At 43.5% G+C, this 16,352-nt stretch overlaps 1 protein-coding gene across 2 annotated transcripts in view; it reads right to left on the bottom strand.

The window, feature by feature from the left end:
* Window positions 1-16,352, bottom strand: part of LOC126474937 (centrin-1-like) — a 141,278-nt gene that overhangs the window by 31,508 nt on the left and 93,418 nt on the right. For both annotated transcript variants that reach the window (XM_050102453.1, XM_050102452.1), the window contains exon 3: window positions 5,152-5,233. In XM_050102453.1, coding sequence (XP_049958410.1) covers window positions 5,152-5,233 — 82 coding nt within the window. The remainder of the gene's footprint in view (window positions 1-5,151; window positions 5,234-16,352) is intronic.

Genomic DNA, 16,352 nt, shown 5'->3' with positions numbered 1-16,352 from the left:
GTCTCTGCTAGAAAGAGTAGGTAATCAGCTGTTAGCATCTCCCTTAGACAATGAACTGCAGTCATTTAGTTCCAGAATGATAGCCATAGAGTAATTATGAGCAAAGTTTAAACAGATTATAAATCGTACTCTGGATGAATATGTGCCTAGTAAGTGGATTAAGGATGCAAAAGACCCACTGAGGTCTAATAACAAAATTTGGAATATACCGAGGAAGCAAGGCTGTTGCACTCTTGGTTCAAAAGTGGATGCACAAAGGGTAATGGGCAAAGATTAGTAGAGATTCATGCGTCTGTGAAAAGATCTGTGAGCGAAGCATACAGCAGCTACCACTGTCACACCTTGGCTAAAGAGCTGGCAGAGAACCTGACAAAATTCTGGTCCTATGTAAAATCTTTAAGTGTGTCTAAGGCTTCCATTCAGTCACTCATTGACAAATCTGGTTTGGCAGCAGAAGATAGCAAAATGAAGGCCGAAGTTTTAAATCCCACATTTAAGAAATTGTTCACGCCCGAGAATCATACAGACAAGCCATCATCTGACTGTTGCACAGAGTCCCATATGGATGACATAGCAATAAGCATCCCTGGCATAGAGAAACAACTGAAAAAGTTGAAAACTAATAAGTTGTCAGGTCTGCATGGAATCCAAATTCAGTTTTACAAACAGTACTCTGTGTCACTGGTCCCTTAGTTAGTTTGCATTTATCGTGAATCTCTCGACCAGTGCAAAGTGCTAAAGCGACTGGAAAAAAGCACAGGTGACTCCTGTGTATAAGAAGGGTAAAAGAACAGACCCACAAAATTACAGACCAATATCCTTATCATCAGTTTGCCACAGAATCCTAAAGCATATTCTGAGTTCAAATATAATAAATTTCCAACAGATGAACCACGAATCAACAGGCCTTTAGAAAGCATTGCTCGTGCAGAACCCAGCTTGCTCTTTTGTCACATGATATACTGTGTACTAAGGATGAAGGGCAACAGGCTGAGTCCTTATTTGTAGATTTCCAAACAACATTCAACATGGTACCCCACTGCAGACTGCTAACAAAGGTACTTGCACGCAGAATAGGCTCCCACATATGTGACTGGTTCTAAGACTTCTTAAGTAATAGAATCCAGTATGTTTTCCTCGGTGGCGAGAGTTCATCGGAGACTGGGGTAATGTCAGGAATGCCCCAGGGAGGTATGATAGGACTGTTGCTACTTTCTATGTATGTAAATGATCTAAAAACAAAGATGATGTGACTTACCAAACGAAAGTGTTGGCAGGTTGATAGATACACAAACAAACACAAACATTCACACAAAATTCAAGCTTTCACAACCAACAGTTGCTTCATCAGGAAAGAGGTAAGGAGAGGGAAAGACGAAAGGACGTGGGTTTTAAGGGAGAGGGTAAGGAGTCATTCCATTCCGGGAGCGGAAAGACTTACCTTAGGGGGAAAAAAGGACAGGTATACACTCGCACACACACACATATCCATCCGCACATACACAGACACAAGCAGACATTTGTAAAGGCAAAGAGTTTGGGCAGAGATGTCAGTCGAGGTGGAAGTACAGAGGCAAAGATGTTGTTGAATGACAGGTGAGGTATGAGCGGCGGCAACTTGAAATTAGCGGAGGTTGAGGCCTGTCGGGTAACGAGAAGAGAGGATATACTGAAGGGCAAGTTCCCATCTCTGGAGTTCTGACAGGTTGGTGTTAGTGGGAAGTATCCAGATAACCTGGACGGTGTAACACTGTGCCAAGATGTGCTGGCCGTGCACCGAGGCATGTTTAGCCACAGGGTGATCCACATTACCAACATACACTGTCTGCCTGTGTCCATTCATGCGAATGGACAGTTTGTTGCTGGTCATTCCCACACAGAAAGCTTCACAGTGTAGGCAGGTTAGTTGGTAAATCACGTGGGTGCTTTCACACATGGCTCTGCCTTTGATCGTGTACACCTTCCGGGTTACAGGACTGGAGTAGGTGGTGGTGGGAGGGTGCATGGGACAGGTTTTACACTGGGAGCGTTTACAAGGGTAGGAGCCAGAGGGTAGGGAAGGTGGTTTGGGGATTTCATAGGGATGAACTAAGAGGTTATGAAGGTTAGGTGGACGGTGGAAAGACACTATTGGTGGAGTGGGGAGGATTTCGTGAAGGATGGATCTCATTTCAGGGCAGGATTTGAGGAAGTCGTATCCCTGCTGGAGAGCCACATTCGGAGTCTAATCCAGTCCCGGAAAGTATCCTGTCACAAGTGGGGCACTTTTGGGGTTCTTCTGTGGGAGGTTCTGGGTTTGAGGGGATGAGGAAGTGGCTCTGGTTATTAGCTTCTGTACCAGGTTGGGAGGGTAGTTGTGGGATGCGAAAGCTGTTTTCAGGTTGTTGGTGTAATGGTTCAGGAATTACAGACTGGAGCAGATTCGTTTGCCACGAAGACCTAGGCTGTAGGGAAGGGACCGTTTGATGTGGAATGGGTGGCAGCTGTCATAATGGAGGTACTGTTGCTTGTTGGTGGGTTTGATGTGGACGGACGTGTGAAGCTGGCCATTGGACAGATGGAGGTCAACGTCAAGGAAAGTGGCATGGGATTTAGAGTAGGACCAGGTGAATCTGATGGAACCAAAGCAGTTGAGGTTGGAGAGGAAATTCTGGAGTTCTTCTTCACTGTGAGTCCAGATCATGAAGATGTCATCAATAAATCTGTACCAAACTTTGGGTTGGCAGGCCTGGGTAACCAAGAAAGCTTCCTCTAAGCGACCCATGAATAGGTTGGCGTACGAGGGGGCCATCCTGGTACCCATGGCTGTTCCCTTTAATTGTTGGTATGTCTGGCCTTCAAAAGCGAAGAAGTTGTGGGTCAGGATGAAGCTGGCTAAGGTAATGACGAAAGAGGTTTTAGGTAGGGTGGCAGGTGATCGGCATGAAAGGAAGCGCTCCATCGCAGCGAGGCCCTGGACATGCGGAATATTTGTGTATAAGGAAGTGGCATCAATGGTTACAAGGATGGTTTCCGGGGGTAACAGATTGGGTAAGGATTCCAGGCATTCGTGAAAGTGGTTGGTGTCTTTGATGAAGGATGGGAGACTGCATGTAATGGGTTGAAGGTGTTGATCTACGTAGGCAGAGATACGTTCTGTGGGGGCTTGGTAACCAGCTATAATGGGGCGGCCGGGATGATTGGGTTTGTGAATTTTAGGAAGAAGGTAGAAGGTAGGGGTGCGGGGTGTCGGTGGGGTCAGGAGGTTGATGGAGTCAGGTGAAAGGTTTTGTAGGGGGCCTAAGGTTCTGAGGATTCCTTGAATCTCCGCCTGGACATCAGGAATGGGATTACCTTGGCAAACTTTGTATGTGGTGTTGTCTGAAAGCTGACGCAGTCCCTCAGCCACATACTCCCGATGATCAAGTACCAGAGGAAGCCTTCTTGGTTACCCAGGCCTGCAAACCCAAAGTTTGGTACAGATTTATTGATGCATATGGACCAAGAAGATAAGATACATGAAATTAGGTCTCATATGGAGGTGTATAGACAGTAATTTTTCCCTCGCTCTATCAGCAAGTGGAACAGGAAAGGAAACAACTAAGTGTGGTACAGGGTACAGGGTAGATGTAGATACAGATCTAACTGATCCTCAGTTTTCTTTTTCTTTCTTCTGTATTCTTGGATTTTTGGAAGGCTTTTGACACTGTACCACACAAGCAGCTCGTAGCGAAATTGTGTGCTTATGGAATATAATCTCAGTTATGTGACTGGATTTGCGATTTCCTGTCAGAGAGTTCATAGTAATTGACGGAAAGTCATCGAGTAAAACAAAAGTGATTTCTGGCGTTCCCCAAGGTAGTGTTATAGGCCCTTTGCTGTTCCTTATCTATATAAACGATTTGGGAGACAATCTGAGTAGCCGCCTTCGGTTGTTTGCAGATGACACTGTCGTTTATCGACTAATAAAGTCATCAGAAGATCAAAACAAACTGCGAAACTATTTAGAAAAATATCTGAACGGTGCAAAAACTGGCAGTTGACCTTAAATAATGAAAAGTGTGAGGTCATCCACATGAGTGCTAAAAGGAACTCGTTAAACTTCGGTTACACGATAAATCAGTCTAATCTAAACTTGATCGCAAAAACAAGTCTGTAGTGCAGTCAAATTCCTTTTCAAATATATTCTTCCAGACAGTTCTGTCAAACTTTAGTTTACTCTTCATCATTTCTAAATTGTGGCCTATATCTGCTCCTGGATATGCCTTACAATCCAACAACTGATTTCAGAATCACCATCTGATGATGACGAAATCCAATTATGGGCCTTATCCAAGCATACATCCTCCTCTTGTGATTTTTGAACAGTGTATTCGCTATTACTAGCTGAAATTTATTGCTTAACTCAGTCAGTCTCTCTCCTCTGCCATTCCTACTATTGGGGCCATATTGTCCCATAACTCTGTCTTTTGGCTTACAAAACTCATCCAATTGAGTCTTGAGTACTGATCGTCAGTCTGGAAATCTTATCTGATGTGTTTAATGGAAGATATAAACACAATAAAAAGTATTGCAGCACATTTTGTTGATAGCTTGTTTAGCAAAGCTGAGGGTGTTTGGGAGATGCTCATCAAACTCTAGTAGCAGACTTTACAAGAAGGCATTGTTCATCAAAGATAAGTTTATTGTTACAGCTACAAGAGCATATGTCCCAACAAGAGTCAGGAAGCATGTTACTGCCTCCCACATATACCTGGCGAAATGACTAGAAAACAAGGTATATTGACACTCATGTGGAGGCTTACTGTCATTCAGTCTCCTCATTCACAATTCCCATATAACTCTGGAAACAAAGTCTTTTTTTAAAATAGTGGTTTCAGATAAGCTAAAATTTAGTGTAAGCAAGCACAGGTAATATGTAGCTACTTAACAGTAATCAGATATTAATACAACTTTTCTAATGATGCGGTTCACAGAAGATGAATGAATGGATAAGTAAATCTGTTGGTATCTACCTCTTGAGTTTTACTTAAAAGTTATTGGGATGTTTAAAAAAAATTTATGGGAATAAATGGAGTTTTCTTAAAGAATGTTATGCCTTAGACAATTTAACTATGCCACTAAGTTGGTTGATTAGTATAGAGAGTATACAAAAATTATTAGAATACTTACCAGTTCCCTCCTTGTCAACATCAGCAATCATCTTCCTAAGTTCTTCCTTCTGTGGTTCAAAACCCAGTGCCCTAAGAACAATCTAAACAGAGTGCAAAAAGCATGCATTATAAAATGTATATCTTAAATGTCTATGAGGTAGAAATAAATGTTTAATTAATGCAAACTCATGCTGTACATTCAGTCTCACACATTTAAGCACACCAATGTAAACCAAAATGGGGGAAAATAATTACAAGGACACACACATACCTTGCAGATAATGAAGTGAGGCTGAATGAACAGAACACATGAGCAGATTGTATGGTTCAAACCAACATTGACATTAGACACCTTTTCCCCAGATTTTGAATTACATCTGCCACATTTAGCAGAATAGTAATCGAAAACACATGGACAAAAAAGCTCTTTCAAATGCAGAGCCATAAGAGTTACTTAGACATTAGTTTTGGTACATCATCTGTCCGAGAAGCCACAAAAATCATTTTATCACAAGAAAACAGTATCTCTTCTGACTATGATGGTATTTCAGCCAAATTACTGAAATCTTTTGCAAACTTGGAAATGGCCCCCTTACCTATCTTTGTAACCAAGTTGAGTGTTTTTTCCTGAAAGGCTGTAGTAGTAACACCCATTTAAAAGGTGGAGATAAAAAAGTGATCTCTAATTATAGAGCCATCTTCCTCCTTCCCATATTTTTAGAAAAAATTGAGTGGTAGCCTACAACTGATTACTGAACCGTCTTTCTGAAAATAAGTTTTCAACAACAGCTAAGTTTGGCTTCACTATTCAAAACTCAATGTATGATATCATAAACTCAGTTCTCATAGATGTAAAGAAAAATTTCCCCATTGGTTTTTCTGTCATCTTAAATAGGCTATGTGCAGCTCACAAAATTCTACTAGTGAAACAAAAATCCTTGCAAGGATGAAGTATTGTGGTCTTGATGTACATAAGATTTACCTCAGATATGACCCAAGAATACTGAGGAAGGACCCAATCACATCCAGAAAAATAATGGAATGTCCTTACAAGTTGTCCACAGGTAACAATTTAACTCATAAACATACATAAGTTCAGATAATGAAATTCCAGGCTAATAAAAATTACTTACAAGTACCAGAAATAGGTATCAACGGCATACACTGCATGGGGCTCCATGTGGGAAGTTCTTTGGCATCCAAGTGAATAAAAAAAAATTGCGAATAAATGGCCAAATGTTTTGTGAAGTGATTGTCTAAAAGTAAGAAATAAAACAGATTATACCAACGTCTGATGCAATTTTTTGCTGTACATGATTTTGAGAATTGTTTGAGAGGTGTGTTAAATGTTTCTGTAATCTAATAAGAATTAATAAAAGAATTTCAAGATGCAGTTATATTATTACAAGTTTTATTGTATAATCAATTTCAAGACTTCATGTCTCACACTCAGATGCACCTTTGTACATGTCTAATAGTCACTTATGTGTTAATGTCCCAACTCACACAGGTTGTCAACTGAAATACTGTCTGCAACACCATTCAGTCACACTACACTGGTGGGAAAGATACAACACATCATGACCACTACTCACCACAACACTGGACACCGCCTGGTGGCACTGTGTGCACGTGACATGGTAACAAAAGTATGAAAGTGGAGCATACATGGACCAGGGATCACCCTAGTGAAGATACGGGCTGCAAATGGGGGAAATTCATTGAAATAAATGACTTTGACAAAGGTCAGATTATTATTATGTAGAGCCTGTGAACGAGTATCACAAAAATGGTGAAGCTGGTCGAATGTTCACTTGCTACTGTTGAAAGCGTCTAGCATCTACAGAAAGAGCTAGAAGGGCAGTGAAACTATGACTAGGTGCTAAATCGTTGGACATCCATGACTCTTCACAAACCAAGTGGTTCAGAAGCTTGTCTGCTTTGTAAAGTAGGATAGATGGTGATCTGTGGCATCTCTGCTGAAAGAGCACAATGCTGGTGCATGCACAAGAGTTCCGGAGCACAGCAGACCACCCCTAAGTGTTCACATGTTGACCCAATGACATAATCAGTTGTGATTGCAATGGGCATGGGACCATCAGGATTTGACCATCAATCAATGAAACTGTGTTGGCTCTTCAAGTGAATCACATTTTTGCTACACTAGGTTGATGGTCGTCTCCACAAACACTGCCACTGAGGTGAACAGCAGCTCAAGAAGGGCAGCACACAACAGACGCAGGCTAGTGGGAGCAGTATTATGCTATGGCAGACATGCTTCGGTGCCTGCATGGGACCTGTGGTAGTAATTGAAGACACACCTGACAGCTGCAAGCCACCTGCATCCCTTCATGCTTGATGTCTTTCCCAATGGCAATGTCATCTTTCAGCAGTATAGTTGTCCCTGTATCAGAGCCAGATCCATGATGCCATGGTTTGAAGAGCATTATAGTGAACTCATGTTGGTGTCTCAGTGACCAAATTCGCCTGACGCAAATCCTACGGAAGCCATCTGGGTTGCTTTCAGATGCCATCACCGCATACGCAAACCAATGGCCCATTATTGACATGAATTACTTGACCTGTGCATAGACATCTAATGCCACATAGCTCCACAAACCTACCAACAAACTGTTGGATCCATGATATGCAGAATCAGTGATGTATTTAATTCTAAAGACAGACAAACAAGCTATTAAGCAGCTGGTCATAATGTTTTCACTCATCAGTGTATGTACGCATTGTCTCTCGCACTCACTTGCATGGTGTTTGTGAATGTGGGGTGTGATTGCAGTATTTCAGATGGTAACCTGTGTGAACTGTGAAATTAACATGTAACCGTTGATTAGATGCTGTACAAAGAAGTATCTGACAATGAGGCATGAAGTCTTGAAGTCAATCATACACTAAAACTTGTAACACAATAAATGTAGCCCAAGGCTGATTTATTTATTGTAATTACAATATGTGGATCTGTTCATCCATAATCCACTATGGTGGATAATGAAGATATGTATATTTCTCTAATTTATTATATTCCTTACTTTTGGACAAATCGTTTCACAAAATATTAGAATAATTCTATTCAAAATTTATTTAATTTTTTAGTTTTCAGAAAGCATGACTTTATTGACAACTCATTTGCTTTCCTAGCATCTTCTGTTCCCAAAACGTCCTGCATTCAGTATTTGATCTGAAGGAAACCATTCTGACCGTTAAATATCACAAAAATGTAAGTTTAACAGTATTAGAAAGAGGGTAGGTTACTACCCATCGTAAAGGTGACACACTGACAGTGAAAGGACTGTTACACATATAGCTTTCAGCAAAAACCTTCTTCAGAAAAGAACACATGCACGCAAGCAAGAACACCTCGCATATATATGACTGCCATCTTTAGTAGCTCGGACCGGAATAGAACTGTGATTTTGAGTGGCAATATGGAGTTTGTATGTTTTTTACATATTTGTTCATGTCTTTGAGTGTCTGTAGGTATTTTTTTGTTATCCCCGGCTCCCCTCACAAACACCTAACATCTTCATTTGCCCATTTCTGCATCATTACTGTTTCTCCAATGCCATCCCTGCCAAAATGGACCACTGCTCCATCTTCCTGCACCAGTTCAGAAAAGTAACCCTTTCCCTGGCTAAAATCCAGCCCCATTCTGTGCCTTAACCCTCTATTTGGTAAATGGAGAGAACAAAATTTTTTTCAGTGCTTCTGTCTATTTTTGTGCTTAAAGAAATACAATTCAGTTTGTTATAGATTTTTTTGATAAAAATTACCAAAATTATGAAATGTTGCTTGTAAGATCACACTTATTCTTATTTTATACAGACATACATTTTGTAGAAAAAAGCGTTTTCCAATCATAATATCAAGCAAAAGGTTTAATCTAGGTGTATGATTTAAATTGATAAACACTTTTATACATTCCTGCTACATAATAGAACTATTTTGCTTTCCCTTTTAGTCCTTGCAATGGAAATATTTGAAACAGTTCCTCTTTGTTACAAAGCACAATACTAAATTGCATTTTGAACATAGCACTGTAGAATATCCTGATGGACTACGATATTTGGGACCATATATAGGCCAATGCTCCATATTATCATATCGAACACCTTGTACTACAGTTGGAACTGTTGGCTTCCTCTTCTTCTTTTGTTGGTTGATTTGGGGGGAGAGGACCAAACAGTGAGGTCACTGGTCCCACCAAATTATGGAAGGAAGTCTACTGTGCCCTTTCAAAGGAACCATCCTGGCATTTGCCTGAAGCAATTTAGGGAAATCACAGAAAACCTAAATCAGAATGGCTGGACGTGGGTTTGAACTGTTGTCCTCCCGAATTCGAATCCAGTATGCTAACAACTCACCATCTCACTCAGTTCCTCTTTTGTGGTGAGGGCCTTCCTACTATCCTTTTCCCTGCAAATGTCAAACCATTGGCAGCAATGTCTGCCCTGAATGATTTCAGTGAGGTTTTCTTGTCCCGAGATTCTCTTTGATATTTACAACACTCAGGTCTAGCACAAACCCGAACAATCCCAGTACCAACAACCAGTTTTCATCGGTACAGTATAGAGCTCTATCAGCATACAAGCAGTACTGCTGAGAGTAGACGGATACCACAAAATGAGCTTGCAAGTGTCACAACTTTATTGTCTGCCTGTATTACCAACATGAGGGCCAAGTGAGTGTCCTTCCTATAGTTATAGCTGCCTCATCTTTGTTTCAGTATTTTCTTCTAGTCTTCTGGAGGATGTCCGCCACTCATGTTCTCGTGGTAGCGCTCTCGCTTCCCGAGCACAAGGTCCTGGGTTTGATTCCCAGCAGGGTCAGGGATTTTCACTTGCCCCGAGATGACTGGGTGTTGTGCCGTCTTCATCATCATCATTCATCCCCATTACGGTCAGAGGAAGGCAACAGCAAACCACCTCCATTAAGACCTTGCCTAGTACAGTGGAGCAGGTCTCCCTCATTGTTCCCCTACACTCTGTCAAGAAGCATGAGACTTCATTTTCCACTTCCTTCTGGAGGATGGTTATTTATTCACAGTACCCATGGAGCCAAAGTTTAGATTTTTTTACTATAAGTTCAAGGCTGCAAAAGAAATTTTCAAAGTATATTATTGGAGAAATATAACTTGGAATACTTTTGAAAGGTGTAATCACAACTGGTCCTCTGATTCCAAATACTTTCTCATCATCAGGATGATCAGTTATCATTCCCTTGCCAGTATAGGGAAGAAAATAGTAGACAACTCCAGACACACCAGCAGAAACAAAAGTCTTAAAACGCCACTTGTATGGCTTGTTTTGAATGTATTATAACAAGTTAGCTGCTCTTGTACCTTTATACAGAACCATCATCTCGACTACAGAAAATTCTGATTCTTGTTGCTGTCCACAGAAGTTCTCTACAGTTGACTCAAGAACAGATCTTATTTTGAAAAGTCTGTCAGAAGAGTTCACAGCATTTTTATTGTTTCTAAAATGCAGGAATTGATGGAGTTTCTGAAAGGTCTCCAAACTGAAAATATTGGCGAATTTTTCACAATTCATTGATAGAGACCAATAGTCACTGTATGAAGGGATGGAAACGAGACCCATGCATAACAGAAAAATTGTTCCATTTCGCTTTGGTTAGTGTTTACTGATATGGTGGTTCATTGCACAGAGTATAAGTTCATTTCTTGCACCATTTTGTTAATTAGTTCCGAATTTAAGACGCTTTTGAAATAATTCACAGGTCTATTGTATTCATTATAAAACATGGGAGAGAGACCATCTGCTCTGACAGTTAGATCTGCGTTACCCAAATGTAGGTGACTGTCTTTGTTATTTTCTTTTTCACCTGAGTAGCACTTCAGTGATGATGACTCATTATGTGCTCAGTTTCTGCAATTTCACTTCCTGAATCAGAATAGGTTTCTCGTATCAGTAGCTTATGGAATCGAGATCTGTATTCTCGAAAATAGTCTGGATCATCATCACTAACTTTGCCAAAACTTTGTATTCAGAGTCTTCAGATTCACTTAGATCAGATAAAGCTGGGTTTTCTGTTGTAACTACATACAGTTCCTCTCATTTTTTAACTCCATAAAATGTTCTTTAATCCATAACTAAAATGCCCCTGAAAATAAATATGAGGGTTGGAACTTTTTAATAGTGGCAACTATTTATTTACAGCTCACACAAAATAGATATGTGTTTCAAAGTTTTACTGACTTTCAAAATAGTCACCAGCATTGTGTATAGCCTGTTGCCTGTGATGTGGAAGTCGTAGGATACTCTTAGAAGTGCCATTTGTGTTGACAGTTCGAGCGGCGCTGTCTATTGCCTGACGAATTTGTAGCAGTTCTGAAGCAAATGCGAAGTGTTTCCTTCCATTTAGAAATCTAGATAACTCATGAGGGCTTAAGTCAGGGGAGTGCAGTAGGTCATATAGCACTTAGCAGCCCCATCAATCAAACAAATCAGTAACAGTTTGCACTGTACGTGCTTGAGCATTGTCCTGCAAAATGATGGTCTGGTCCTGCAGAAAGTGTCACCACTTATTTCTCTAAGCTGGTCATAGGTTGTGTTCCAATCCTCCCACCCCCAAGAATCAGCTACAAAGAAGTGCCCCCAGTACTACACCAGACTGGAACAACTAAATCATATCATTTGTCAGATCTCTGATTACCTGAAATGAGGGACATCCTACCCAAAATCCTTCCCACCCGTCCTAAAGCAGGGTTCCATCACCCAACCAACCTCCACAACAACCTAGTCTATCCCTGTGCCACCCCCAATCCCAACCCCTTGCCACAGGGGTCATATTCCTCTGGAAGACGCAGTTGCAAGACCTGCCCAATCCACCCGCCCAGCCCTTTCCGTGCCAGTCCTGTCACATTCTTATCCTACCTCATCAGTGGCTGGCCCACCTGTGAAAGCAGCCATGTCATATATAAGCTCTACTGAAATGATTGCACAGCTTTTTATATTTGAGATACTAACAAATAGCTGTCCATCAGTATCAATGGCCACTGCTGAACTGTGGTCAAGACCGTGGTAGATCAACCTATGGCACAACATGCAGCTGCACGTAACATGCATGGTGTCAAAGGCTGCTTCACAACCCGGGCCAACTGGACCCTCTCCTCCACCACCAGCTTTTCTCAACTACACAGACGGGAGTTATCTGTGGGATTTTGGGTCCTTATCGTTATAAATAACACCCCGTTGATCCACTTGTTAAAACAATGAGCACATTTATTGTCACACTTCAGATATACGTCATTACACATCGAAAGTATCACATAGACAGAACATAATGGCCGCCTTGGCCCCCAGAGTATTTTTGCACGCCAGAGATGTTATGGCACGTCAGTGTTGTCACAGAGGCCCCCCCCCTCAGCAGTGTGGAGCACGAGGCTTTGGTTCTTGTGGGGGGAGGGTGCAGGTGTCATGCCGTCTGGAGGGAGAACTGGGCGGGGTGGGGCCGGGGTTCGAGCCCTTTTGGATGGAAAAATGTAATCATGGTGCCACACCAGTGGGAGTATGCGGCGATCGGTTCATGAGGTGACAGAGGGTGTGGGGGGAATAGACGGAGACACAGGGTACAACACGTACAGTGTCCCCGTGGCGTCAATGAAAGATTGAATGAGGGAAGGATCTAAGGAATTGGGGATCGGTGAGGAGTGGAGAATGGAAAGTTGGAAGATGTCATTGTCGGCGGAGCGGGGAGGAGCGTAGATGACTAAGAGAGAATCATTTGTGGACCCCGGACTCTGCCCAGTGAGGGTTCCTGGCGTTGAGGAAGGGGGCAAGGCAGGCGTGTCGTCCATTGGGGAGGCGGCAGTGTGGAGGTCGTCATCCGTCGTGGTCGGTGGTGTCGGGTCGCTGGAGGTGTTGTCGTCTGCAGTGACCCACGCTGGCTTGAGTTGAGGCACTGACACTGTCGAGAGTTTGCCTTTGATACAGATGTCGAAAGTATTAGACGAGTGCCTAAGTACTCTGTAAGGGTCAGTGTATGGGGGTTGCTGGGCGGCGCGCACTGTATGGTCCCTAAGCATCACAGCTTCACATGTGTCTAACCGCTGGTGCACGAATGTTTTAGGCAGAGTGTGTGCTTTTGGAGCGGATGCTTTCTGCACTCGTATCGTCTGTCGTATGTTCTCGATTAGCACGGGGGTATTCGATGGTATCTTGGAGCGGTGAAGGCTCGACAAATTCGATTGGTAGGGTCAACGGCTTGCCATAGAGCAGTTTAGCCACCGAGCACTGCAGGTCACTTTTATATACAGAACGGAGGCCTAGCAGTACCCACGAGAGGGTGTGTAACCACCGTTCCTCGTGGCACATTAGCACTGTCTTTAATGTGCAGTGCCATCGTTCCACTAAGCCGTTTGATTGGGGGTAGTAGGCTGTCATGCGAATGCAGCCGACGCCAAAAAGCTCGCACATTTTTGTGAAGAGGACAGCCTCGAATTGACGGCCTTGGTCTGTAGTAATGGTTTCTGGGCAGCTAAACGTGCGACCCATGTGGAGAGGACAGCGTTGGCGACTGTTTCGGCCGAAATATCAGCTAGAGGGGTTGCCTTGACCCATCTAGTTGTTCTGTCGATAAAAGTAAGCAAGTATCGGTAACCGTCCATCTGGGGAAGGGGGCTGACAATGTTGACGTGGATGTGGCGGAGTCTGCCAGAAGGAGAACGGAAGATGCCTGGGGGGGGCGTGCAGTGTCGTCCAACTTTGGACCGCTGGCACGAAATACAAGTGCGACACCAGTCGCGACAGTCTTTGCGAAGCAAAAGCCATATGAAATGCTTGGCGATGATGCGTGTAGTTGCGCAAACACTTGGGTGGGCGAGACTGTGCAATGCATCAAACACCAAGTGACGCAAAGAGGAGGGGACGAGGGGGCGTGGCACACCAGTGGAAGTGGCACACCATAGCTCTGAGCGTGTGCCGGGGATCGTCTTGCGCACCAGGCACAGAGAGTGACTATTGTCAGATAAAAGGCTCACCAAGGAGTCATCATTTGTTTGCGCTCGAGCAAGGGCATCAAAGTCGATTGAGGAAGATATGCCTGAGACCCGGGAGAAATAATCGGTGGCTATGTTGTCAGATCCTCGAACGTATTGTACATTAGTTGTGTATTGTGAAATGAGGTCGAAATAACAGAACCCCCTAGGAGGTGGGTCGGCTGGAGGGTTTGTGAGTGCTTGGGTGAGAGGTTTGTGGTCTGTAAAGATTGTGAGGGGGCATCCTTCGACACCTTCGCGGAAATATCTAATGGCTTCTTAGACAGCTAAGAGCTCTCTGTCGAAAGCAGACCATTTGCACTGAGAGGGAGAAAGTTTTTTTGAAAAGAACTTAAGAGCTTGCACCACCTCTCCTCTGTGTTGTTGAAGTACTGCGCCGATAGATATTTCACTAGCGCCCGTGGTGAGCGAAAGTGTTGCATCCGGGTGTGGAAGGGTAAGCGTGATGGCTTCCGTGAGTGCGGTTTTGAGTTTTTTGAAAGACGCATGCATGACCTCTGTCCACGGCATGCGCCTGTCGCCTGACGTTTGTGGCCTGCGCAGTGCGTCTGTGAGGGGGATCTGTAGTTTGGCTGTTCTTGGAATGTGGCGGCGGAAAAAATTGATCATTCCTAAGAACCGGCGGAGTTCATGGTTTGTTTCTGGTATTGGCAGCTGTTTGATAATGTCTATTTTCTCTTGTGTGGGCCGGATACCATCGGCTGAAACTGTGTGTCCCAGAAAAACAACAGAATCCTGTCTCAGTTTGCACTTGTCTTTATTGACAATCGCACCGTGGGATTGTAATGTGTCAAACAGCGCCCAGATGTGAAGCTCGTGTTCCTCCCGAGAGGAAGAAAAGATCAAAATGTCGTCCAGGTACGCGTAGCAGAAAGGTAGGGGTTGTAGCACTGTATCTAAGAACGCCTGCCAGGTTTGGGTGGCGTTTTTCCATCCGTAAGGCATGTAAATGTATTCGAAGAGGCCGAAGGGTGTGGTGATGACTGTTTTAGGGATATCTTGTTCATACATTGGTATTTGGTGATACGCTTTCTCACAGTCTACCACACTGAAAATTTTAGCGCCTGCCAACTGAGAAGCCAAGTCCTGAATGTTCGGTACTGCATAATTGTCCATGATTGTGCAGTCATTGAGACGTCTGTAGTCGCCACAGAGTCTGTAGGAACCATCCTTCTTCGGTGTGAGGTGAATCGGTGACGAGCAGTCATTGGAGGATGGGCGTACAATACCTGCTCTTAATAGGTCCGAGATGATTGCTTTCACCGCTTTCAGTTCGTGTGGATTCAGGCGTCGTGGCCGGTGTCTGACTGGAGGGCCCTCAGTTGGCCGGCCGGTGTGGCCAAGCGGTTAAAGGAGATACAGTCAGGAACCGCGTGGCCGCTACGGTCGCAGGTTCGAATCCTGCCTTGGGCATGGATGTGTGTGATGTCCTTAGGTTAGTTAGGTTTACGTAGTTCTAAGTTCTAGGGGACTGATGACCTTAGAAGTTAAGTCCCATAGTGCTCAGAGCCATTTGAACCAGCCCTCAGTTGTATTGAGTTTGTGACATGCGCCGCTTGTGAATGATAACATGCTACGCGTGCGGGGTGCGTCGTTAGCGTTCGAATACTCATGCAATGAGTCAATGATTTGAGCACACGCTGGTTTGTGTGAAGAGCAAATAACTCGAAGTGAGACGAGTTCGGATTTCGTGCTCTGTAATGTCTGTTCGGTACGCTTGATAAGGGAGGTGAGCTTGGCCTGCGTTTGCTTGAGTTCACTGATTTCTTGTCATCGTAGTAGCATGCCGCAAGAAGAGCACATTCTGTCTGCAATAGTGAAATGTCAATGTTTGTTGACCAAATAGGTGATACAGACGCGGTGGCCATAAGGGCGATAGTCTTTTACGAAGGTTGGTGGACTAATGTACTTCACGGAATGTCTAGCGATAATTTGTGGTGTCGCAGAAAGTCAATGCCTAAGAGCGGACAAGTCATCTGTGCCACATGAAAAGTCCACGAAAACTTCGAGTCTTTTGACACTTTCAGCGTTAAAGGCGCCGTACCTAACACTTCGATATGAGAGTCATTAGCTGTGCGTAACAGTCCGGGCGAGGAAGTTAACATGGTAGGTGCGAGAGCTGGGGGTATTACAATCATATCAGCACCACTGTCAACGAGGAATTTAGTTCCTGAGACGAGGTCAAGAGC

The sequence above is a fragment of the Schistocerca serialis genome, chromosome 4 (assembly GCF_023864345.2).
Source record: "Schistocerca serialis cubense isolate TAMUIC-IGC-003099 chromosome 4, iqSchSeri2.2, whole genome shotgun sequence".
NCBI lineage: Eukaryota > Metazoa > Arthropoda > Insecta > Orthoptera > Acrididae > Schistocerca > Schistocerca serialis.
Note: the sequence above shows the minus strand (reverse complement) of the source record. Positions and strands in the feature narration are given on the sequence as shown.